This window comes from Folsomia candida, unplaced genomic scaffold (assembly GCF_002217175.1).
Source record: "Folsomia candida strain VU population unplaced genomic scaffold, ASM221717v1 Fcan01_Sc044, whole genome shotgun sequence".
In the NCBI taxonomy this organism is placed as follows: Eukaryota; Metazoa; Arthropoda; class Collembola; order Entomobryomorpha; family Isotomidae; genus Folsomia; species Folsomia candida.
Genome location: NW_019091236.1, coordinates 200,362 through 226,432, shown reverse-complemented (window position 1 = coordinate 226,432; position 26,071 = coordinate 200,362). Strand labels below are relative to the sequence as shown.

General features: G+C 37.2%; 3 protein-coding genes and 1 long non-coding RNA gene across 5 annotated transcripts; 3 read left to right on the top strand and 1 right to left on the bottom strand.

The window, feature by feature from the left end:
• The first annotated feature begins 133 nt into the window (after positions 1 to 133).
• LOC118433214 lies at positions 134 to 1,295 on the top strand. The gene is made up of 2 exons (XR_004833246.1): positions 134 to 266; positions 675 to 1,295. It is a non-coding gene; the product is annotated as an uncharacterized LOC118433214 (long non-coding RNA).
• On the bottom strand, positions 1,247 to 3,201 carry LOC110861693. Its single transcript, XM_022110816.2, has 5 exons — positions 3,043 to 3,201; positions 2,834 to 2,974; positions 2,431 to 2,587; positions 1,521 to 1,597; positions 1,247 to 1,438 (listed from the first exon to the last, which is right to left on the bottom strand). The coding sequence occupies exons 1-5, from the start codon at positions 3,085 to 3,087 to the stop codon at positions 1,418 to 1,420; spliced, it is 441 nt and encodes a 146-aa protein (XP_021966508.1). The 5' UTR covers positions 3,088 to 3,201; the 3' UTR covers positions 1,247 to 1,417.
• Positions 3,202 to 5,931: 2,730 nt separating this feature from the next.
• Positions 5,932 to 9,561, top strand: LOC110861707. Of its 2 annotated transcripts, none has more exons than XM_022110834.2 (9): positions 5,932 to 6,041; positions 6,414 to 6,473; positions 6,534 to 6,572; positions 6,661 to 6,699; positions 7,440 to 7,553; positions 8,193 to 8,249; positions 8,321 to 8,401; positions 8,760 to 8,837; positions 9,249 to 9,561. In XM_022110834.2, exons 1-9 carry the CDS (start codon positions 5,985 to 5,987, stop codon positions 9,414 to 9,416), a joined length of 693 nt encoding a protein of 230 aa, XP_021966526.1. In that variant the 5' UTR covers positions 5,932 to 5,984; the 3' UTR covers positions 9,417 to 9,561. The 2 variants fall into 2 exon arrangements, with proteins under 2 accessions (XP_021966526.1, XP_021966525.1); XM_022110833.2 differs by having other exon boundaries at positions 8,321 to 8,431.
• Positions 9,562 to 16,295: 6,734 nt separating this feature from the next.
• LOC110861677 (thiamine transporter 1) lies at positions 16,296 to 21,715 on the top strand. The gene is made up of 5 exons (XM_022110804.1): positions 16,296 to 16,364; positions 17,401 to 17,758; positions 18,382 to 18,672; positions 20,766 to 20,958; positions 21,355 to 21,715. The coding sequence occupies exons 1-5, from the start codon at positions 16,296 to 16,298 to the stop codon at positions 21,713 to 21,715; spliced, it is 1,272 nt and encodes a 423-aa protein (XP_021966496.1).
• The last annotated feature ends 4,356 nt before the right edge of the window (positions 21,716 to 26,071 follow it).

Here is a 26,071-nt window from a genome sequence, read left to right as displayed (position 1 = left end):
TGAAATCCTTTATGCACGGTCCCCTCGATACATTTGATTGCTCGTCACAAAAACTCTCATTTTCCGAGAAGGACAGTTTTTCTGGGTAAAAGCGTGCGCAATTGACATTTTCGAAGTATGCGTACCCGAAGATGGGTAGCCTCACTCGGTATAAAAAGAATTCCCACCATGAAATCAAAATCATAAGCAATTCAACTTCATATTTACAAGCTCAAGGAAACTTTGCGGTGGAAATCATACTTTTTTTAAGAAATCGAAACACGAAGGTACCCATTTTTATAATATATTTACATAGTTTAAAAATTCACAGAATTCTACCTCTTAGCAGATATTACCCTTTTTCAATATTTTTTTTGCTGAAGTACAAATTCGTAATGTTTCTGAATACGTGTAAATATGTAGGTGATGCTCTTTTATTTGAGATTTTTTTTTTCAAAATTCAAAATTGGTCAGCAATATTTTTCCGTTGAATTAATTTCCGTATTTTGGTCACATATGTAAGAAATTTTATATAACCAAAGTAAAACTAAAAGTTCTACCATTTCCGAATTTTTGGCTAGATTCAAAACACTCAAAGATTAAAAAGACTAAAGACTAACGCCTAAAGACTAAAGATTATAGAATCCCTTTTATCCTTTATTTTTGTGAAAACTTATTATTTTTGTAATTTTCAGAAATGCAGTCGTCTCGAATTCTCCTCCTTTGCGCCGTGGTCCTCGTGGTTGTCGTGTCCGTAACTGAGGGGCAAATTGGGAGCACGGGGTGCAGTCGGAAGTGGGCGCCGGCCGGGTGGTGTTGGCGGTACTGTTCGGGATCCTCGGGGAGCTGGTGTTACACGGGGAAACAGGGGCCATGTGAGACTGCCTCTTGCACGGGGGGATCCTGCTCAGGGATAAGTTGCCAGGGGGCCGCTGCCGGATGTGTCGGCCATTGTTGATAATATGTAATCCCGCCACCTATATTATAAGCTGGAAATGTCTGTCTGCAACGGAAGTGAAAGTAATTTTCGGTGACGGAAGTGAAAATAGAGAAAGTTGAGTTTCAAATGGCGCGAAAATTCAAAATAAATTCAAGACTAAAAAATTAAGTCTGTCATTTCCGTTCCTTACAGATATTTGTATCTTATAATTGTCCCTCGCTCGGCGGGAGACGGGCTTATATGCTAGTTAGTATAAATTTTGATTCATTTCCGTTTTGCCAATTTAACCGTGACCAATTTGTAAAAAATATGCCAATTTAATACTTATTTGATAACACATTTATTAATAAAGTTCATTCACAAGACGAATAACTAATTTTAAAAGGTAAAGCTTTCAAGTATTTTTTTGTTTTTTAGCAATGTTAATCGTCTACGAAACAAACATATTTTGAAATGGGTGAAGATGCATCAGTGTCAAGTAAAAATAGTCCAATTCCCTCATGGAAGACCTTTGCATAACTGGAAAATAAAATATAAAAAACAGAATTATTCATGAAATTAGTGCATAAAAACTTATAGAAATCAATACTGGATTACATACATCGGCAAATCGTTTCGTAAGACATTTCGTAAAAGGCTCGTATTCCTTGCAGTCTGGATCCACTCCAATGTTTGTCCCTATTGCATAAATCAAAATCACGCATATATTTGAACCACAGGGTGGTTTGAATGTCACGCTACAGTGGACAAATTTGTTAATAGAATGATTCGTAAATCTCCACCAGTTACCACCAATTTTGCCTGTGAAATTCAGCATTTTGCGAATTTTGTTATAAGAATTTTGATATTAGAGTTGAATAATTAACAAAAAGCTCAAGCCTACATCTTCATAACTACATAATGGAGATCTATGGGCTTTTCTTGTTGCGAAATTTTCCTTTGTAGCGTGGCATTTAAAATATTTAAGTGTAACACACACTTAAAAATAATGTCACCCCTTCGCAAACTACATAAACTCGGTCTGACTTCAATATGGATTAAACGATAGTACCTAAACCCGCGTAAACTTTACATACCCTTCATCAGGCTAACGCTACTCCGGAGTTAGGATATGTAGTTGACTTAATATAAAATTCAGACCGCATTTACTTTTCGAAAAGGTAGCATTACAGATATTTTTTAGTGTGTACATACATAGATGTAATTAGACTAAATAAACCGTTACAACGCATGTAAGCCAGGGGTGAAAGAAGTGTGCTATCCGTAAAATTGACCTTAAGATGACATTTCATGACCTTTGATCTTGAAGGGTGTGACCCATAGGGTCCATCTTCGAACTCGTCCTGTCCCTTGACGTTAGGAGTTTACGTTCAAAATTTCAAGTCTCTATGTCTTTCCGTTCAAAAGTTATCGGAGCTACGGACAGATGGACAGACAGACGGACATAATGATCTTATAAAGGGCTTTCACCCCTTAATAAATTTGAAGGCGAATTGTTATTAATTCGTTACCTTCAAAGAGTTCAAAGCAGGGGAAAAATGTCTCGTTGGATCTTTCCACAAGGGATGGGGGAAAGTGGTCGAGAAGATAAGAGTTGTAGTTCGTGATGGATAAGTGACCATCCTCCTGAATTAAGCCTTCCTTTGTCAAAACGCATTTCATGGTGCACTGGAAATACGAATTTTAATATATATTAAATACTTAAATCTTACTTAACTAATTGTACAGTACAAAATCAAAGATACCATTTATTCTGCTATATAAATACACTCTAAAAAATGGAAGAGTAAATGCACTCTGAATTCTAAATTTAAACTAAATTCAGCGTAACACTAACCTAATTTCCAATTCAGTGTATGTACATTTACATTTTCAAAAAGATACATAGCATTATTTTTAAGGGTGCAAATATACCGTTGATTTTTGCGTCTTTTCTCTCCCACCCTTCCATCCCAGTTCTTTGGTACAGACTCCGATCTGCCGTAACTCGAGTTTATTAAGGTCGGTCCACACCGTGCGGCATTTCCGTTCTGGGGGTGGCGCAGTGGATACAATCTGATTTACAAAATATTTATGTATAATAAATCAGGATTTGAAATTAGCACTATAAAAATTTTAATTACCGAAATTGCAAAAATTAAAACCACAGAAAACTTGAGACTTGTCATTTTCTTATGTATGTTTTACTTATTTCGTCAAAATTACTTGAGGCTACGCCTGTACAAATAATTTGAGCTTGGCCAGGTGCTTCTGACAAAGTGGGTAATCTCCTTGAAAAGTTGGTACATTATATAACCTTTCCAGTGAGGTAGGTCGAACTGGATCATATTTATGTATGTAACTGGTTTAGATTGAATGCATGGATAGAGAGGATCTAGTACATGCTTACTTGAGCCCGAGTCAGGCCTTGTTCTTACTCCATTTTTACTTGAATCGTGGTAACTATCCGTTCAAATTATTAAGAATTCTTTATTTGCCCAAAATTATCCAAATTTTAAGCTATGAAAATTGATAAAGGGCGAAAAATAGGAATTTCACTGATAATTGGACAGACTAGCATCGGTTACATAATGCATAATTAAGCAGGAAAATTCCACCTTAAATGCAGAATGAAGAAATTTCGTCATGCTTTTATAGCGATGGAGCGAGCTTAAGGTAGATTTGCGTCATGGTACATACACAATATAAATATGTATATGTACATATTTACGTATTTGCATATGTACTTTGCATTTAAAGACAAGTGCATCAACTTTGTATTAAAAATTTTGTTTAATCACATATGTATCTATCTACCCAACACTGGCATTGATTCGGTTAAAACTCCTCACCAGATTGGTGGTAGTTTGCTTTAGACAAATTCCACCCGGATTATTTTTTGACCATTTTAGTTAGAAAAGAGACCCTCTCCAGGAACAAAATTTCTCCGCAGAACTTGCGGAGATGCGAAAGAGAGAGCAACAAGTTAGTGAGACATGATTTAGAATTTCTGATAAAATTCGAAAAATTAAGGATTTTTTTAAACCTAGGTTTGGCTGGAAAAATATTTAAAATTCGCGCCACGCGCTCAAATTAGGGCATTATAAAAAATGAAAAAATATTTACGGGATATTTATATGTTCATTTTTTGTGCTGAACAAAATAAAATTGGTCCCATTTATACACGTGAAAGACTTGCATTGTCAGTGATGATTTAATAAATATGTACTAGTTTTCTAAGTGTGCATCGCTTTCACATTTTTACAAATAAACCAGTTTTCTCAGTGTTTATTGAGCTGCTTTTATTCCTAACTTGTCAGACTTAGGGAGTTGGACTGACCCAACTTCTCCAAGATTATGGTGAAGGTTATCTCTCATTTCCACGGCAGGGTTACATGGTCAATTTTTGTGTGTATGTATAACGAGGGTGGGATTGCGCAGATACATATGTATTGCATACATACGTAAGAAAAGTGGGTGAGTGGTTTTGAGTTGCTTATCGTCGTACTAATTCTATAAAGACCTAAGTGCAGTCGATAGTTAATTTTAAAAAGACCGAACTACAGAAAAAAAATTCTAAAAAGACCTAAGTGCAAGCATGTATTTACTTATGGCTAAATCGCGCGATATATGAAGAATCGTTTTGGCAAGATATAGCCAGAAGTAAATGCATGCTTGCACTTAGGTCTTTTTAGAATTTTTTTTCTGTAGTTCGGTCTTTTTAAAATTAATCATCGACTGTACTTCGGTCTATATAATTAGTACGACTTTATCTTACTCATGTTAACCCTTAGATGGGTCGGATGAGGAAGGAGTTTCCAAAAACCGGGAGATTTTTCATGCAGTACTCGTTCCAACCTTCTCATACCTCCAATATCATTTGCAAAAGACGTTTTTTTTCATTTCTTAAACATGCATAAATAGCATAAAAATCTTCACTTAAAAAATTTGAAAATGATTTTTTTTAAATAATTTCAAAGATTTTCAAAAATTTGGAGTAAAATTTGTGCCTAATTTCTAAAAATAGGCTGAAATTCGAGAAGTTATTCATTTCGAAAAATCCAAATTTTATGGTACACATTTATTTAAAAATTCAACCCCAAGCGAAAACGTTCTGGTAAAAAAAACGCAAAACTATGGGTCCGCTAATTTCTGAGCGTGAACAATTTAAAATTAATTTTTACATTATCAAGTTTAAAAAATTTCACACTTTCATATTAAGCATGCCTATCCGTATGAATAAATTGGCACAATGTTCACCAGAGGCTCTACCAGAATTGCTTAGATATTTCAATTTAACAAGTACGCTGAAAATTGGACAATAAATACATACACAAATTTTCCATTTCACTGTCACTGTCAAAAATCAGTAGTCAATCTTTTTCCACAAATTGCATCATAATTCAAACCATCTACTTGAAAGTCACGCAGTAAAGTAATGATTGCACGTCAAACTTATTTATGTTTGAATGTGATAATGTAAAGAATTGCACAGCAATTAAATCCGCGTGCCGGAATAAATTTTTAAAGCCAAGGCGGGCGTACCATCTAAATTTAAATTTCATATGGAGTTAGAATCACGTGGAACGTCCATATATTACATAGTCAAACAGGCGAGTGGGTTGTTTTAGGCATAGATCGGAGTACTCCGGGCTTGGAGTACGTACTCCGGCCTCCGGAGGCCGGAGTACGCGACTATTTCCGGAGGCCGGAGTACCCGGAGGCCTGAGTACGCGTGGGAGGCCGGAGGCCGGAGTACGCGTAGGCCGGAGTACGCAAAATATCCGAACTATGGTTTTAGGTGGTCAATCCTGCCTGTGTTAAGCTTAACCTGAATAGAGTAGGGAAGGAGAGGATTGTACACTTAAAAAACGACTTTTTTTATGACGTACTTTATGCACGTTCCCGCTCGCAAGTATTCCAGGCCACCTACGAGAAATATTCTGATTAAATTATAATTGAATTATCCATCATTGCGATTCTAGAGGCGAACTCGCATCCAATAAAATGCCTGATTTGTGATCCTTATTCTTATTCTTCACAATCTTAATCTTCGGATTAGATCACATTTTGGAACCTAATTACAATGCATCCGACGACTTATTTTTTTCTCGCTTATTCCCTGATTTTCGCAGTTTCTGAGGCAAGTACAAACTAATTTATTACCAGTTAATAAATTACTAAATTAATAAATACGGGTAGTCATTACCAGTTTTACCTGCGTTATGACTAAATATTCAATTTTCTCAAAAAAATTCAATTCTATCCATTTTTTTGAACTCTAAAAAATCCTCATCCGATTAAAACGGATTGAGCCAATAATAACCTGAAAAAAAACACGGGAATTATGCAACTCTGGTTTGCCTGCTCGCTTCGTAACATATTTACATAATCGAAAAAAACCTCCAGCCTTTTTTCGACATTTTTAGAATTTAAATTTTAACGCCAATTTTTTCATAGCTTTTTTTATCCTAACGGTGCGACCACGTAATGAATATTCTCGTTATAAAATTAGGCACAAGAAGATTGCAGCCTTACTGACGAAGCGGTCAAAGTGATGAAGGATGCCTTTAAGGTTACAGTTTTGAAAAATTCTGCAAAATAATGTTCAAATTTCTAACGATCGATTTGATAGATTTTTTTTCCAGACAAACCATTTCTAACGTGCCTCCTGGTAAAAAATTGGAAACTGGTTACATACATATTTTTTCACAAAATATAATTTACAAATATACATATTTGTGTATGTACATGACGCATAGGATGGACCGTGTGATCCAAAGAAATTCAAGTTACCCCAGGTACACATGTAGAATTACGTACATAAATATTTGTGTACATATCGTCGTACTAATTCTATAAAGACCGAAGTGCAATCGATGATTAATTTTAAAAAGACCGAACTACAGAAGAAAATTCTAAAAAGATCTAAGTGCAAGCATGTATTTACTTATGGCTATATCTTGCCAAAACGATTCTTCACATATCGCGCGATTTAGCCATAAGTAAATACATACATGCACTTAGGTCTTTTTAGAATTTGTTTTCTGTAGTTCGGTCTTTTTAAAACTATTCATCGACTGCACTTCGGTCTTTATAGAAATAGTACGACGATATGTACTCTCCATTCACGCAGAGTTGCATTTTTATAGAAATTAAGCACTGTTAATAATCTGGTAATAAATATTACCAAATAGCACAAGTATATAACTCTACCACAGTGGTAATAAAAAGTTGTACCAAGTGGTAATGGCTTGGTAATAAAGTTTTACCATCATGGTAACGAATTCTTACCACCTGGTAAAACATTATTACCAAGTTTATTACCGAGAAATCATTACCTGACTTTACCGGAATATTAGTGAGGATTTTGGGCAATCACACCACTGTCAGTCTCGTATTTCTGTGGTCATTATAATTTTTGTGTACAAGTAGTTGCTCAAAATTATCAATCCATGTAGAAAAAATGCAATTCTATGTGAATGGAGAGTACTTACCTCTATATATGATTTGGAATGTTGCCTAACTTACTTTTCTTTAGGCCCCTACGTGTGGAATTGTTGTTAGGGATGGTCCTCTTTTGAAAAACTTAAACATAACACAATTGGACAGGTTTCTGGAAAATTTTATATATTCCGCAGGAGGAGACGCGGAGGCAAGTTACTTATTTACATACATACGAACGACAAACTTATATATTTCCTATACATACATGCATAACATACATGGTCAACAATTTTAGTGGTTAAAATGTCACGCTACAATGGCAAATTTTGTAATGGGAAATATTCGTAAATTTCCATTAGTTATCGAAATTTTTTCTCTGAAATTCATCATTTTAAGAATTTTATCATCAGTATTCCATATGTACGTTTTGGTATTAATTTCTAAAAATCTCAATCCAAAATCCTGTAACTAATGGAGTTTTAAGGGCTTCTCCGATTGAAAAATGTTCAATTGTACCGTGACTTTTAAACCATCCTGCACTCTCAATAATTTTTGACGATATTGTTACCGGCGGAGGTACTATGTAATTCTACCGCTCGGGTAATAATTTATCACCAATGGGTAGCATATATAAAGGGGCTAAATCCTGCCCAGCCCCCAATGTCAAAGCTCAGGTAATAAAAATATTACCCATACCGGAGGGAATTTCTTACCCTCAGAAGACAATTTGTTACTATTAGTGTTACCTCTCGGTAGAGTTACATAGTACCTCCGCCGGTAACAATTTTGTCAAAAATTTATTGAGAGTGTGTCCGTATGTAAATTAATTGTATCATCTTTCATTTAGGAGATCTGCTCGAATCTCTGGCCTGGAGGGGACAAACTACTCGCAATGAGTAAAAAGGTTCTCATATTATTCATCGCCAAGCTTGACACTACTTATTTTTTACCACTTATCCATCCAATAATATCCAGTACCTGGAAGGGTCCCTGATAAACAACCTATGCCCACAAGGCAATGCTAAACACCCAACGGGTTGCAAAGACGTTGAGCAGGTATCCAAAGAAATCGAAGATTTTATTCGGGTAAAGGATCCTATTGATTGGAAAATAATTAAGCGTGACTGAGAATTCTCGGCTCTGCTCGACCTGCTGAGCACGTTACTAGATTGATTGGCAAAGGCAGGAAGTAATTAATTACTTGCATTCATATTGCTATTTATTACAGTTATTCTAAAAATTCGTAATCCACGGGTATGACATGCAAAGTGTAAAATTGTACATTTTTAAAGCTACATAAACTCGGCTTGATTTTAAATTCAAATCCATCACGCTTAATTATTTTCAAATCAATATAAAATTATAATGCGTCAATGCGTATAGGTACATATTGAGCTAACGATTGTCTTAACAGGAAGACGTGGGTGCCCCGTTTACGGATTTGAGTAAATTTATCAGGAATACAGTCAACGGAAGTTTTAAAACAGTCAAGGTAAGTTTTAAAACGAGCCAATTCTTGGTACGTATGTAAATATTTACTTGGTGCCAATTTATATAACGGTCCAACGAAATTGTACATTATCCAAACCAAAAGTAATAATTCTCCCAATCATAATTAATCCAATCAATTATGCTCAACAAATTAGTCGGATCTTGAAGAAAGGAATGATGAAGTTTCCAATTTTTTTCGTGCACGCATTGATCTTTTAATAAAACTTGTATTTACGCCTGATTTGAAAGCTTTCAGCAACAAAGTGCCCTATCACTTGGTTGGGGTGTTGTATCATTTTGGTTGGGTAAAAGAATAAGCCTGTTGAAAAGGTCATTATTTAAGATATCATTACATATTTTGGTTGGGAAAAATAAACCCGTATTTATGGATTAACTGTGTTTCATAATTTAGAGCAAAGGCTCTAAATTACTCGTTGGAGGAGCGATTGGTCAACGAATCAAATCATTGTTTGGAGGAGGGGATCTGGGCAGAAATGTTGCGAAATGTATTAATGAAATTATTACAATTACTACAAAAGGAGGCAAATTATTTGTATGCAAACTTGGTAAATGTGATTAATTGACGTCCAATTCTTTGTACTTTTGGTACAAGCTGAACTGCATAACTAATTGGTAGCCGAATTTGTGAAATAATAAAAACTTAAACAGTTTAAGTTCAGGAAACTTGATACATTCCAAAAATAAATAAAAATTTAATGCTCAAATGGAGGAAAATGTTTTATGCATAAATTTCTTTACTACATCTTCGAACTAATGTTGTTATGGTTCATCTATTAAAACCGCAGCATTTTCTTGGTTCGAGGTTATGTGGCGGATGAAGCCAATGCTTATAAGCATTGGAACTTTGATTTTGAACCATTCTTTCAATTCTCCATGGATTTTCAAAATTAAACATGTTTTGGAAACATCTGACCTTTGGCTAAAATATATAATTCCAAATTTTTAAAATTTGATCTAGTTGACCTGAAATCAAGGTCACAAGGTCAAAAATGGCAATATTTGCAAAGTCCTTAATAATGCGTCTTCGCAAATTTGATTCTAAATTTGTAAGTCAGACAACTCAGGGGAGTGGTAAAATATTACCCGCAGGTCATTCAAAAACTTGTGGGTGTGGCAGGGGGTGTGGAAAAATTAAATTAGGCTTAAATTACTAAGTTTTAACAGCTGGAAGCGTTCAAAATATCACTATCCAATCAGGGGCACACCCCTCGACAATGGTTACCTTACCACATTAAAATCTTCAATCACCACCAACAGGGGGTGTGCCCATAAGCGTTTTTGTCGTTAATCATCTTAAGTACATTGTGCGACACAAATAATTTATTGTAGCGGAATGGCGAACCCAATGGTCACCTCATATCACAACAAACACCCCCAACTTAAAATTTTGAATCCCCGCCCACAGGGGGTGTGGCTTTAAGCGGTTTTGCTATCTTTAAGAGAAAGCATGTCGTGTGACATATCATTTTGACCAGAAACGTTAGGGCAACTTAAAAATAGTATCGATGTTACCAAAACCACACCCCCCAGTGGGTACGGCTTTCTGCGCTTTTGTCATTTTTCGATAAAGCATGTCGTGTGACATATGGTTTTGACCAGAAACATAAGGGCAACCAAAAAATAGTATCGATGTTACGAAAACCACACCCCCAGGTGGGTGTGGCTTTCGCCGATTTCAGCAGAGTTCTTATAAAGTTTCTTGTGTAATGCGAATGTCGTGCTGTATTATAAGGGGACATTGAGTTTTGCTTCCGTTTATCAATCGGTACAACTCTACTGGGTGTAGCTCAAAGCTACCGAAAATACAGTTTCGTCTGAAATGTGTTAATTAGCCCTTGAAAAATCAGTTGCGATTAAGTAGATGCACCGTTGCGGTACGATTTAATAATTTTACCCTTCGCTTGGATTTCTTGGTGAATAGGTTACCTTTACAATATTGTAATACGTACTATATTGGAAATTGACACTACTCTCAATTGATCAATTTTTAAGGGATTTTCAAAATTTTGGCCGGTTCGGAAACTTTTGACATTTCTACGAAATATTCTTTCCCAGAATTTTCAAATACAACCAAACACGTTCCAATTGTGTTCACCAGTTAGAAAAATATGTGAAATAGTATTAATTGATACATTGTCGTTTCAAATCGGAAAATTTTGTGTCGAAAAAATATACCGGCAGTTAGATACGCACAACGAAGTTCAAATGACAGCACGCCTTGCCCTTGTGGGTCTGGCCCACTGAGCCATGTCGACAGATTGTGAAAATATGGGTTGTGATATACCAATTTTCTTAGCTCGATGCCCACACTCCGATTGCAAATTTATAATTTATAAACCACACTCCCAGTGGTTGTGGTTTTCAGCAACTTCTCGGTTTTACAAAAAACATGGCTACGTGAGGAAATCGTGAATCAATAACTGTGATTTTAACTGTGATGATGTCCCCTTATAATACAGCACGACATTCGCATTACACAAGAAACTTTATAAGAATTCTGCTGAAAGCGGCGAAAGCCACACCCACCTGGCGGAGTGGTTTTGGTAATATCGATACTATTTTTTAGTTGCCCTTATGTTTCTGGTCAAAACCATATGTCACACGACATGCTTTATCGAAAAATGGCAAAAGCGCAGAAAGCCGTACCCACTGGGGGGTGTGGTTTTGGTAACATCGATACTATTTTTAAGTTGCCCTAACGTTTCTGGTCAAAATGATATGTCACACGACATGCTTTCTCTTAAAGATAGCAAAACCGCTTAAAGCCACACCCCCTGTGGGCGGGGATTCAAAATTTTAAGTTGGTGGTGTTTGTTGTGATATGAGGTGACCATTGGGTTCGCCATTCCGCTACAATAAATTATTTGTGTCGCACAATGTACTTAAGATGATTAACGACAAAAACGCTTATGGGCACACCCCCTGTTGGTGGTGATTGAAGATTTTAATGTGGTAAGGTAACCATTGTCGAGGGGTGTGCGCCTGATTGGATAGTGATATTTTGAACGCTTCCAGCTGTTAAAACTTAGCAATTTAAGCCTAATTTAATTTTTCCACACCCCCTGCCACACCCACAAGTTTTTGAATGACCTGCGGGTAATATTTTACCACTCCCCTGAGTTGTCTGACTTACAAATTTAGAATCAAATTTGCGAAGACGCATTATTAAGGACTTTGCAAATATTGCCATTTTTTGACCTTGTGACCTTGATTTCAGGTCAACTAGATCAAATTTTAAAAATTTGAAATAATCTATTTTAGCCAAAGGTCAGATGTTTCCAAAACATGTTTAATTTTGAAAATCCATGGAGAATTGAAAGAATGGTTCAAAATGAAATTTCCAATGTTAATAAGCATTGGGCCCATCGGCCAACTCGTTTCAGCAAAATTGAATAGGAAAATGCTGCGGTTTTAATAGATGAACCATAGGGGGCTGGGTCAAAATTACGTCACATATTTAGTAATCAACCGTCACATGATAAATATATGTATGTATGTATATTTATTGCATAAATAGCCATTAGCTCTTGCAAGTCACAATCACATAAGTTAGTTACATATTTTAGTCAAATTTTATTTTATTTTAATAATTGTGATGGTGGTGGTCAGGGGAGTAGAGGGAAAACCAGACTGGTGGTCTGTCTGGAAAACCTCTACCTGAACTTGGAAGGTTGCCCAGTTCACCATTTGGCCCTGACTACCTGAAAACCCAGGCTCGACCAACGAAAGATCGGCGATTTACATATCGGAAAAAATGGTGACATCCAAATGAGTAGGTGCCATGCTGGTGGAGGCACGACGGGAATTTGGCTGGAGTGGAGCATCCATGGACCACAAACTAACCGATGACCCATCTCAGGGTTCGGCCTAAGTGACCCCATAAAGGGGCCATGGTACACCCCACAAACTAACCCCTCCCCCCGCAGCACATGACGCAGTCATGGGAACCCCGTAGACCTAGCCCAGCCACTCCCACCAGCACTGCATCCACTCACTCTTCCGCCGACCACCCCCACATGCTTACCACCCCAATATATCAAACGAGGGTCTTCCCTGGGGGAGCTCCTCTAAAGCGTAGATCCTCCTGTGCACTAGGTCCGGCGAATCCGTCTTCGCCTGATGGCTCAGCTTGTCGTTGCTGGGACGGGTGTGGCAGGGGGTGTCACCAGGCACGCAGGTGGGGGGTATGAGTGGACGAGGCTCACTTGGCGAAAAGGCCTTAGGACACACTTTACTAGCCCTGGCACACCCGCGACCCAGATGGAAGAGTATCCAGATGCAGAGCGAGAGCGAGATACGTGTTGCACAGGAGGAGGCTAGAGAGGAACTCACATGATAAATATATCATCAATATTAATTTTGGCTTGGTCACACCCCAAAATTTGAATTCTTGACACCCCCAAAAAGGTTACATTTGTACTTATTTATTTAACATTTCAATTTCTACATTTCGGTATTGAAATATCGAATTTTTGGTATTCAAATACCGAAATATCGATATTACATGCTCTTATTAAAAGGAGAGTCGTTTTTCATGCAAAGCTTATCCTCTCCTTGTAATCTTGATACCACAGGTTTTTTAGCGTTACGATGATCATGATGCACCGTGAGTGCAGACCTGCCGGGATAGCATGTCCATTGTGCATTACATTCACTCCACGACATGAGCTGGCTACACAGTTTGCATACTTTATTACCGACCAGAATTGTATTAAGACTCGCCTGCATCATTCCTTCTGAGGTGGATATTACTTACTTATACACTCTTAGCAAAATGGTATTGAGTTTACTTGAATCATCATCAAACGGAGTGCATATATGACTTAACCAAATTGTGATAATATTTACCCCACATTGTGATAAATCTTCCCCACAATTTGATAAATCCTCACTATCTAGTGTTAAGTTTACAAATTGTGGGAAAGATTTATCACAATGTGGGGTAAATATTATCACAATTTGGTTAAGTCATATATGCACTCCGTTTGATGATGATTCAATTAAATTCAGTACCGTTTTGCTAAGAGTGTACTGATTCCACTTTAGTGACAGGCATGCAGCACATACATTCGTAGGTGGGAAAGATTACTTGCTTATGTATGTACTACCACGCATTCATGCCAGGTATCAAGGCCGTTTACTCGGAGCTGTGTGTGTAGATCGATAAATCCAGACTGGCCGCGGAAGCCGTGGGGACGCTAAAATTATATTTATGTTTGTGCTGGATGGAGAACCGGTTTCTCCTCCACTAAATAACAAGTCCATTGCTTTTCTCTCTTTCCAGATCCACATTTATGGTCATGGCTAGAGAAATATTCAAAGGGACTAGACATCGAACATTTTCAGTGCAACTTTTTTTTGCTCAATTAAAAGTTGAAGAGCAGCAAAAAGGAAAACGTTGGCTGACTTTTTCTCTCCCCCGTATTTATTACTGTGGAAACTCTCTGTTTGCACAGACAAGGGGGCCGTACGTAAAGTTTGTGTCTCAACTTGTTCCATAGACTCTTAAAAATTATGGTACCCCTTTCAAAAGCATTCATAGCATTTTAAGAGGCCGTTCATAAAATATGCAACGCGAGAGCGGGGTCTGAAAGCTCCAATGATATCGTTATCGTGTCCGTCACACGGAAAATCACATGGAAAATCGCGATTTTTGCGTTACGTAATTAATGACCGGTCCCCAAGTTCTACATTAACTATACTAAATTCAACGACGTTAACTTCACCCTTTATCAAGTCGGTGTTCTCTGGATTTTATTGAAATTAGTATTCAGGAGGATTTCTGCTTTCAAAAGGGTAACATTATTTTGAAGAGAGTACCCCGTCCAGCTTCCACGTGTTATCCTTCACTTATGAAGAATCCGATATAGTTATACCCCACCCCATGCAATTGTAGCACGTGCTTTTTGCATAATCCGCAAGAAAATCAATTCCCAGGAGGAGTTCGCTGTGAAGGTAAATATGAGATGAGAACTAGTGTCAAAATCAAGTCAGTCTTGACTTCAAACTTCACAAAGAATGGGGAGAAGTTAGTGTGTGCAGATTTTCGCGACATGTGAATTTCTGCTTATAACCAGAATGGTGCAAAATTAATACATCATTTGCAAATGTGCGAATTTCTGCATAGAAAGTGTAATTTCTTTCACGAAAAGTTTTTACGACATATTTGTGAATGATAGTCACCCTTATGTGTGTTAATATTTAATAAACTTCAGGAAACTTAAGACATTCATAAATAATTTTGGGATAAGATGTCAAATCAGAATTTCACCATGAAACGGCGCCGATATCAGTGGAAAGCTGCCATTTTATTGCTTATCATGGTCGGAGTTTTAAAAGAATTCGTCCTTCGGCCCCTTTCCTGGTCGATTATGCCGTCGACCATAAAAACTTCACGGGAGAACAGGTATTTAATTCATTTAGAGTTAATTTTCACCTTTTGAACAATGTTTTCATACATATTTACTTATTCCCTCACCGGTAACAAATTGTACAAATTATATGCATGTATATGTAAATATGTATATACATCCAATTTTATTTTCATGTAATTAATTTACCTCATAACGACAAAGTATGTACACGCATTTATGTAGTATTTTATTTTCCGGAATATACAAATGTGTGTACTGCTTGAATCACATGACACCAAAATTTCATTAAATGTAATTAATTAGTCCATTACTGGATTTTAATTTTGAATTATCCATCTACTTTCAATTTGTAATTAATAATACACTAGTATAAACCAGCCAGCTACGCTCGGCGTTGTTCCGGTACATCTTCTTGATGTTCCGGAAAATAATGTGGGCATCAATTCAGTAGTACAAATTTAATAAAAAAAAATTTGTCGCATAGTAACGTGTTGTTGGTTTTGTCGTTCTTGTTGATATATTTAACGTAGGCGCGTATGGGAAATAGATGGGGAAATATGAGAGCGCTCGATCAGGGGCGGCACGTATATTATTATTATGTGTCACATATATTTCATCATCATTATTTTCTACTATATATGATGCTTGTAATTACTGTTGGACCTGTTTGCTTCGCCACTAATGATTAGTTGGTCAATGCTGATGCGTAGTTACGCCACTGCGGTTACGTCGTCCACAACGGCTTATAATATAGTAAGATATGTACACTCTTAATAATCCGGTAAAGTCACGCAGGTAATGATTTCTCGGTAATAAATTTGGTAATAATGTTTTACCAGGTGGTAAAAATTCGTTACCATGATGGTAAAACTTTATTACCAAGCCATTACCACACGGTACAACTTATCATTACCACTTTGGCAGAGTCATATACTTGTGATTTTCGGTAATGTTTATTACCAGATTATTTACAGTGTATACAAATTTTTCCTTTGCTTTAGATGACACATGAGGTGTTTCCAGCCACGACGGGGACTTCGATAATATCGCTTATCTTCCTCACCATGGTGACGGACGCCTTCTCCTACAAACCCATCATTGTCAATGCGGGGGTGTACAATTGTATCACGTGGGTTATCACAATCTGGGGTTCCATAACGTTGATTGGGCACGGGTAAAAATAATTTTTTTTTCAAAGCTAAGACATTCACTCTTAAAAATAATGTTTCCCTTTCTTTAAATGGACTCTGAATTTTTGTACATTTTCAAGATTTCATGGTAGAAAAGGGGTCATCCACAAATCTAATCCAAAATGATATGAGTGTGCAATATAATCTTGAATTGAGCTTTCCACAAATCAAATAGACAAAACAAATTATATATATGCATTCCAGAGTAAGATTTGTGTCATATCGAGTTACAGCTACATATCTACATATGTACTTTACCATAGTTTAGATATATTAATATTGAAATTTTGATTATGTATGACAGAGCTACATCAATTTTTCGGAGTTAAACATAATTTTGATTATGTCGCGAGCCATTTCATTAAGGAGATTAATCTGATATTTATTTAGGGTTAAAAGGAGAAATCTCTTGGGGAAAATATGTATCAATGCGAGCTAAATTTCGCAATGTTGGGGGCAAAAGCCTTAATCTTGGCGGTGGGAGTGGTCGTTAATTGCATCCCTTGCTTTACTCAACATGCAATTAAGAGTGCACCTATGTACATATGCGCATAAATTTCAAACTGGCAGCATTTTTATGAGAGTGTGTTTACCAGTATTATGTACGTAGCTCACCCTGCGTAGCATACATACTTGGATAACAATTATGCACGTATTTTACCAGTTTATTCAAATTATTGTAACAGGGTGAGATACTCCTAACGTTACAACGGTTTATTGTACCTCGTTTAGATTCCACTTATCGTCAAAACAAATTTGTTATTCATTGTGATAATAAAATCGAGGTGAAATCTAAATATTACAGATATAACTTTGTGTAAAGATTTTTGCTCTACCGTTTTGGGCAAGTGCAAAAATAACTCGTTAACAAATTGACACGGAGCAAAGATACTAAAATTGGTGCAGTATATACTAATCCCCAAAATTTTCTAGTTAACGTATATAAAAATTAAATTTGTTGACCTTTCATTATTTCCAGCTGCGCCAAATTTACTACGCCATTTCCACCACTTCTACCGAAGTGGCTTATTTCACCTACATGTATGCCAACATTGAGAAAAGTGATTACAAACGGGTGACGTCCTACACGCATTCGGCCGTGCATTTTGGCGAGTTCATTTCCGGTGTGACGGGTCAAGTCCTCATCTCCTTCAACCTCATGGACTTTGAGGAGCTCAACTATCTCAGTTTAGGGGGTGGGGTGGGTGCCGTCTTGTTTTCGATCATGCTCCCACGTGTCCTAAGGGACGTGGAGGAAGAAAAGGCGCTCAAGCAAGAGGAGCCGGAACAACAACCCATGACTGAAAGTGAAAAAGAGGCCGGGAAGGGTGAGGAAGGTGAGGATTTCCAGAAATTGAATTTATCCATTAACCTCTTAACGACAAAGTATTTACATATGTCAGCGTAGTATTTTATTTCCGTTCGAAATACGCAAATTCTTGTAAATTATTTTGACATCAAAATTTCTTACAAAAAAACAACACTAGTTTAGTATTTTTGGGGTAAGCTGGATACTTAAAAGGGGACATTTTCGATATTTTTCTTACAAAATTTTGGAATTACCCCTATGCATATAGCCCCATGTTAAAAACTGAATTTTTTCGAGTTAAGAGCTCAAAAATCTGGAAAAGACTATATTTATTTGGCATTTTGCGGAAAACTCGATCCTGATAAGGGGACATTTTTGATATTTTTCTTCACAAATTTTTAAAATTTCTCCCAATACCGACTAACGTTACAAACTGGATTTTCACGTTTTTCATTAGAGAGCTCAAAAATTTGAAATTTGTTGTTATTAGTAAGAAAATTTATATAATAATTATTAAATTATTACTAAGAAAATTTTGATTAAAAAAAATAATGGTATGTACCAGGGAGGTTAACCACAGCATAATTTTGCAAAACTGCATTGTTACGCAATTAGTGAATTAATCATCTACATATTATATATCACTTCCAGCTCCATCTTCCCTGCCCATTCCGAGGGGCCTCGATTACACGAGGAACGTGGGGCTAGCAAAGCAACCCTCAAATATTCAACGGTGGCGGGAAGCCCCCACCCACTGGAAGAACAATTTCCTCTACGCCTACACGAACCGCGACATTGTCAAGTGGTCCGTTTGGTGGGCGACGGCGTACGGGCTCTACATCCAGGTCGATCTCTACGTGGAGGGACTCTGGAAAGAGATTGAGCACCACAGCCATCAAAATGTATACAACGGCGCGGTCCACGCGTCCCACGCAATCATCAGTAAGTTCCAAAGGGTTGCGACACCATGTATTTGTGTGAAATAAAATAAATAAGACAGCTGACGAGCTCTCTCCTGTCGCTTCAATTAACCTCGCATCCACCAATTACGGTGCATTTTGAAATTTTTGAAATTAAGTGTGAAATTCAAAAATTTATGAAATATAATCCACAACAATGCATTTGAATTATATAACGTAATGGGATGGATGCTCCCCACGATCTGCTCCATTTCCCATAACTGGAGGCGAATTCAGTGCACCGGCTTCGTACACCACAGAAAACGGACCTTGTCTTAACGGAGTTCACTCAAATCGCATACTGAATTCAGCTCCAGTTACGGGAAAATCCGACATGTTGCTTTGAGAACAAAGTATAGAACTCGCGTTATCTAATTATTAATAGAGTATCTATGGTAAGTTCTGTAAGAATAAATATGTCAGCAATTAGCAACTTCAAGCTAGCAGTTTAAAAATTTAAAAAAAATACAGACAAAGAGTCTGAGAGGTTATCTTGTAGAATCAGTTTTCTCCCATTGCTCGTAGATTGTACATATTTATTTGATGCGTTGAATTTTTATCCGTAGATAACAGTGAGTCGTCAAAAGTAAATTTTAGAAAAATTTGCGCTTTGGTCACTATTTACACTTTGGTCTCTATTTTTTAACGCAAAATATATACGCGACGTTGTTAACGTTTGCGTAAAATACTGGAAGTACACTCACACCCAAACTTATCTGGCAGATGCAAGGCCATACATAAATTGAAATGCATATTTGTAAAGAAGTTTCCATGATTTTATGAAGATATATACAATGAAATAGTGTTTTTTTCGCAATGGAGCGATTTTCGAGTTTGATGGCTTAAAATTTCCGTAATTTTGTGTACATAAAGAATCTGAAATAATATTGGGGTGGCGCATGGGTGGTTTTTGCGATACGAGGCAAAATGTGCGAATTTTTTACAAATTTTCAGAAATTCAAGTTTCAAGACTAAACCTTTGCTTCAGTATGGCTGGAGATAATTTTAAAAATTATTTTGGATCAGAATTTGGCCGCTGCCTTGATTTTGGACCCAAATTATCCAATATGTTGAACTTTCCAAAATAATTGCATTTTCCATATTAGCATTCCACGATCGAATTTTGTAAGTTTGGTTCGCATTTTCAGTTAGCCCATAAAGTTATTGATAGAGCGAAATAATTAGATAGAATCCGTTACTTTGTCCGAATTGTTTAAACCAACTGAAAATGTTGCTAATAATTCGGAATTATGTAAATTCACATGTATGTAACTCTTCGACGTTTGCATTTATATAGCCTACAATTTTTATACCGCAGTTACAACACATATCACAACAAAATTTGAGCGAAATCCAAATTAGAGTATGCATACGAAGTTCCTATTACGTTACAATGGATTCCTGATACATATGTCATGTTGCCAGTTCGGAAGTTTGAAATTAATGCCAAATTTTGCTAACCACTCGGAATTTTGTTTATGCCGCCTCGACTTGTTGTAATTATTTTTGAAATTTGTAAATAAAACTAACTCCTATGTATTTAGTGTCATATCAAAAAATCAAGTTCGTAAATAACTCTGTCTCGGATAAAGCATGATTTTTCTATGAGCTGTTAAAATGCGGGCATAATCACGTTTTTCGAAATTGCTTTTTGGAACGTGATTACCAGTTTGTTCCCGGATGAAAATCGTATGTCGAATTTGATATAATTCGACACAATTGTCTGGACCAATGGTTTGTGCAGAAAAAGGCTGAACGATTCTGCATAAAACTTTTGACAGGAATATTCTGCAGAAAGGTTTTGCACAATTATGCATAATTCTGCACATTTTGTGCACAAATTGTTTCGGCATAAATTTTTCTGCATAAAATCCAGCCAATTCTCTGCATAAAGACCAGCAAAATTTATGCAAAAAATCCATTAAATTTTTCACCCGGGTTAATCCACTTATTTCAAATATAACTAGTAGAAAATCATTTGAAGTTTCTTGGGAATATTCATTTCATTGCGTGGCTTTGCTTCTGCTAGATAATTTTTCGCGTGAGTTATAAATATAACTCTTTTTTCCTCCCCAGGTGTCGTTCTCGGTCTAATTATCGGAAGGACGAAGAACTGTTGGATCAAGTGGGGTTCTCTCGTCTTCGGCGTGTCCACCGTCCTTCAAGGCGTCGCGTTGTTCGTTATGGCGAAAACGCACGACTTGTACGTCGCATACGGAATGTTTATCCTGTTTCAAGCCTTCTTCCAGGTTTTGGTCATTATTGCAAAGTGAGTATTTTTAATATGTCCATAGTTCATAATTTCTGCCAAATTTTTGCATTTGAGAATGTCAACAAATGGTTTGTCACCACAAATGTTCACACTTTCATGCACACAATTATTTACCTCGGTTCGTCAAGCTCACAATAAGTATTTGCAAAATTGCAAACATTTCTTAACGTTGGCAAATATGTAAATTCTCATGCAAAATTTGTACGTTATCTATGGGTGACAAACTAATTTGAATAGTCTGCCGACCTCACACAACATTATCTAAAAGTTGTAATAAGCTCAAATCACATTTTTATACAATACCATTATCACTCTTCCGGTAACAAAATTCATACCGAACAAGGGACAAATTCAAATTATTTTGTAATTTCTACCGTATTTTTTTCCGTGCAGATCTCAAGTCGCGGAATCCATCCGGGAAAAAAGTGAAGCCTTCATCTTCGGCATGAACACTCTGGCGGCGACCCTCATCCATCTCCTGCTCACCATGGCGGTCACCTCGCGGCACGGGTTCCACCTCCAGATTCGCGACCAGTACGTCGTCTACGGCGTGTACGCCGTCCTCTTCGGTGTCGCATTTGGGTGCTACGACCTGCCCAGAAAATTAGCCGGTAAAACGAAACCTTGGAGCACCCTGGGGAGAAATAGTTTGCACCGAGGCGTCAAAGTGCGGGGCGATAAGGAGGAACATGTCGACGGTGAAAATGATAAGGAAATGCAGACAATTTCCGCAAGTATTCCGAGAGAAGACTGAAACTAATTTGCGAAAACTAATGTATTTAATTTGTGTATCGTGAATATTTTCGTGTCCCGTGAACCATGTTATATCGGTAACTATGTATTAAATAAGCTGGGAAATATTTTTGCAAAATACGGATTAAAGTAATTCATTAAGACATCGTGTCAACAAAAAATACGAACTACTAGCCGTGCGTTAACAAGGGCACGTTCGTAAGTGAATTTTTTGCGAATTTTTTTTCTTTTTGAATGTTGTCAATGATGCGAACTCATACTGAATTGCCCCTTAAATAAATGGGGGGAAAGATAACAATAATTTAACAAACTAAAATAGGTATGGAAATATGTATGTTAATATGTGTCGCTACGTATTAAGCAGTCTAATAACTGACTGACGAGTAGCGTTAAAGATTTATAACCCTTTTCTAAATTAAATGATGCTTAATAATAATAATAAACTGTGGTAATCATAGATATAATCAAGTAACGCAGGTGGTATTCTTGTTGCTCTACTTATGGTTGTGCCTATCGTTGTCGTCATTTGTCGATCGTCAGTCATCCTTTTGCTGTTTTTGCCATTGTTGTTCAATATATAATCGAATCTCAAATTGCCCCAATCACATTTTTTCACGGCGGGAAAATTTGACCATGATAAAAATGTTGTCCACTGTCATTGGAACATTTTTTGGTAAAAATCTCATTTTACCCCCGACCACACCCCCTCACCACCGGTGGGTGTGGTCAAAATATGTGAATTGATTTATGGCACCCTATGGCGCAAACCGAATTTAAAAATGTTGTCTCGTTTCGACGCAATGTCAATTTTTGTTATTTCTGTTTGACCACTCCCCCTGACCTATGGTGGGTGTGGTTGTCAATTCTGATTGTGGTTTTCATTGTAGATTAACGTCATCTACAATATATGTCGAAAGAAAAAATTAATTCCCAAAAATAAGATTGACCACACCCACTGGTGGTAGTGGGTGTGGTCGTGGTGACCCCATCTTCGAACTTATCCTCTGCTAGAAAATTAGATGAGTTATGGCGAAAACGGAATTAAAAAATTTGTGACCTGTCGAAAGTTATCGTGGAGACGGACAGACAGACGGACGGACGGACAGACATCCAGAGCATCCTCATAAAGCATCTGCGATACTTAATAATGATAATAGCCTTTATTATCCTCATTTACTAGTACTAGGGAATGCACAGAATGTTACATAGCATAGCACACTAGCCTATTTTCGTGAGCTTACATCCTATCTAAGCCATTACTACGACGTCATCATTAATCTGCGACAAGGACATCGCAGAGTCATGCGCGCCTGGGATTTACAGCTGCGCCGGACCGGCCAAGCTGGTGGAAGCCTGCGACAAGGCGTTTCATCATGCAGAATCCTTTTCCAAGAAAAATTATACCATGGCTGTCTTTTGTGACGATAAGAAGCCGGCCAAAATACCGTCCGGAGTTCTAGTGAAGCGTTCATAGATCATCTAAATTGGAACATGCTTGATTATACTTAAATCAAAAACTTGAACTTTTATTATCTTACAAAATGTTGTAAGGGAATTTTTAGTAAACTGACTCATTCTGAGGGAACTTGTTTTCCGATTTTTTAATTTACGCTAGCATTTATCTGGTTACATGTGTACATAAAATCGCAACTGACCTGTTTTGGAGTGTACCCATTTTTTTCATTCCATCGACCTACTGGAAAAATTAAAACTTGTTGCCTCAAACATTAAAACCTCAAACATTAAAAATGTTTGAGGAGCTTAATAACAGTAAAAGTGCCCACCTACTACCAAGAGAAGTAAAACTTCTTCTTGCAGCTGTATATGTAAATACATAACGTCGTACTAATTCTATAAAGACCGAAGTGCCGTCGATAGTTAATTTTAAAAAGACCGAAGTGCAGTCGATGATTAATTTTAAAAAGACCGAACTACAGAAAAAAAATTCTAAAAAGACCTAAGTGCAAGCATGTATTTACTTATGGCTATATCTTGCCAAAACGATTCTTCACATATCGCGTGATTTAGCCATAAGTAAATACATGCTTGCACTTAGGTCTTTTTAGAATTTTTTTTCTTTAGTTCGGTCTTTTTAAAATTAAGCATCGACTGCACTTCGGTCTTTTTAAAATTAGCTATCGACTGCACTTCGGTCTTTATAGAATTAGTACGACGATAAGCGAAACCCTGCTCTGCAAGGCGATAGCATGTAGATGCGTGCCGGTTTTAACCATGATGCTATTTCAGGTCAAAGATAAGATATGTATATAAGTGTAGACGACGATATAATATATTATATTATATAACATATAGATAAGATAAATATGTATATAGTTAAGTATTGGATGGCTTGTATGCATAAGAAGTTTCTCTGCTACATGATTGGAAATTTACAGAAAATGTTTGAGAGGTATGTACATACCGTCAATGTATACTATAATTATATCCCTAATTCCGAATTTGACCTTGGTTTTGCTTTGAATACGTTGGATAAGGAGTTATCTCATTTTAAAAATCCAATTGAGCAGGTGGGAATCCATCCAAGGTTTCCCACAAGGTTCCGATTTCTCTCCTACCCTGGGAAACCCGCTGACTGGAAATATTCCGCGGGTGCAAATTCTTTCCACTGCAGCTGCCCAAACTAAACCAGAGTTAGTTCGCGTTAGTTCACACATAACACATAGTTGGTCCTCACATATGACATAATGTCTAGATCACCATGAGGCAAAATCGTGTTTCTCATTAGCAAGCCATCCTATACTTATCTGGCAATTTTCAGATAGTCAATTCCAATTCAACTTGTATCCCTAAATCCGAATTTGACCTAGTTTTGCTGTGAGTATTGTGGATAAGGAGTTATTTCATTTTTTAAAAGTCCAATTGAGCAGGTGAGAAACTTTGGACGGATTCCCACCAGTTCGATCGGGCTCTTAAAAAATGAGATAACTTCTAATCCAGCGTATTCACAGTCAAACCAAGGCCAAGCTCGGAATCAGGGGTATTATTTTAATAGAAATTGACTGTCTGTACATATCTCCCAAACAGTTTCTTCAAATTATCACTCTAGAAGTATAGAATGGCTTGCATGGATGAGTAGCTTCTCTGCTACACGATTGAAAATTTTAAGAAAATGTTTGGGAGATATGTACAGACAGTCAATTTCTATTAAAAATACCCCTGATTTCAAATTTGACCTTAGTTTTGCTGTGAATATGTTGGATAAGGAATCTCATTCTTTAAAAGCCCAATTGACCCCATTTGATCCAGCTACCCGGTGGTTTCAACTAGTGGTGTGCAAGCAGGCAACAGTCTAACATTGAATTTTAAGTCGAATTTAAAACAGCAAATTTGAAAAAATTCAAAACAGCTCGTTCGGACATTTTTCGTCAGTTTTAATTTTTCGACACTACAAAGTAAGTTTTAGATTCGTGATAACCTTCAATGCGAAGATTTAAAAGTAACTGCGTAAACTTAAATACAAATATTATGCAGGATGGCGGAGGCAGATCTTGCAAGAGGGATTCGGCTCACGGTGTCGGCCCAGGTAGTCTACGTACCTTGGACGGATACTCGTGGGTGGGGTGGTCCTGCGACACGTGATATAGTAACTATACCTTTCGTCGCCTTCGTTCGATCGGTCGTTGAAGAACCGGAGTTACGGTATCGCATCCATTGGGGTGGCGTAGCCGCGGTCAACAAGAATCGGGATCATTTGTACCCACCCAATCGGGTGTTCGATTCTTTGGAGGAGTGCCAACGGTTCATTACAGATAACCCGGTATATTTATTTATGTGCATGGTGTTAAAATTGTTGACAAATTTATATTGTATGACGCCCCCCTCCCTGTGGACGAGGTTGAACCAGAGTCCCCCTCCGGCGATGAGGACAGTGATGTTCGAGATTTTATTGACGAGGTTCACCTCGAGATTTACCACTCAGAAGTAGAGTCGGACTCAGATGGGGACGAGGAACATGATGCCGATGCTGAGAGGTTTGTTTTTTACTCGGCATTTTTTTCACGTTTACTCATGTTTACTCTTTTCCAGAAATAAAATAGAAGTTATTCAAACTATGACGCTACTCTCAGGCAGATGTCATAAGGCAGCAACCGTGTGGGCAACGAAGGCCCTTGCAGGAGGTCTCATCCATGTGAAGGAATTCTTTGAAGTGGTCAAACCAAAGAACGAAGGTACGGGTCTTATTGAATTGTATATGCTTACATTGGGATAATGTTAACTTTGTTTTAAATTTGAAAATGTAACTTAACAGAGTTTCTCACAAAGTGCTGCACAAACCCTGAATTCTCGTTCCCGAATCTGCAAGCGTACAATAAGTGCAACAGGGCCAAGTCGGCTG

Excerpts from the sequence above, each read along its gene's own strand:
- LOC110861693 (XM_022110816.2), bottom strand. The coding sequence starts at position 3,087 with ATGACAAGTCTCAAGTTTTCTGTGGTTTTAATTTTTGCAATTTCG. Across the intron at positions 2,588-2,833 it reads AAAAGACGCAAAAATCAACG|TGCACCATGAAATGCGTTTT; the intron begins GTATATTTGCAC and ends TCGTATTTCCAG. Across the intron at positions 1,439-1,520 it reads TTACGAAACGATTTGCCGAT|TTATGCAAAGGTCTTCCATG; the intron begins GTATGTAATCCA and ends TTTATTTTCCAG.
- LOC110861677 (XM_022110804.1), top strand. The coding sequence starts at position 16,296 with ATGGTGACGGACGCCTTCTCCTACAAACCCATCATTGTCAATGCGGGG. Across the intron at positions 16,365-17,400 it reads TGTACAATTGTATCACGTGG|CTGCGCCAAATTTACTACGC; the intron begins GTTATCACAATC and ends CATTATTTCCAG. Across the intron at positions 20,959-21,354 it reads GTTTTGGTCATTATTGCAAA|ATCTCAAGTCGCGGAATCCA; the intron begins GTGAGTATTTTT and ends TTTTCCGTGCAG.
- LOC110861707 (XM_022110833.2), top strand. The coding sequence starts at position 5,985 with ATGCATCCGACGACTTATTTTTTTCTCGCTTATTCCCTGATTTTCGCA. Across the intron at positions 6,474-6,533 it reads TGATGAAGGATGCCTTTAAG|ATTTTTTTTCCAGACAAACC; the intron begins GTTACAGTTTTG and ends TCGATTTGATAG. Across the intron at positions 8,432-8,759 it reads AAATCGAAGATTTTATTCGG|GAAGACGTGGGTGCCCCGTT; the intron begins GTAAAGGATCCT and ends TTGTCTTAACAG.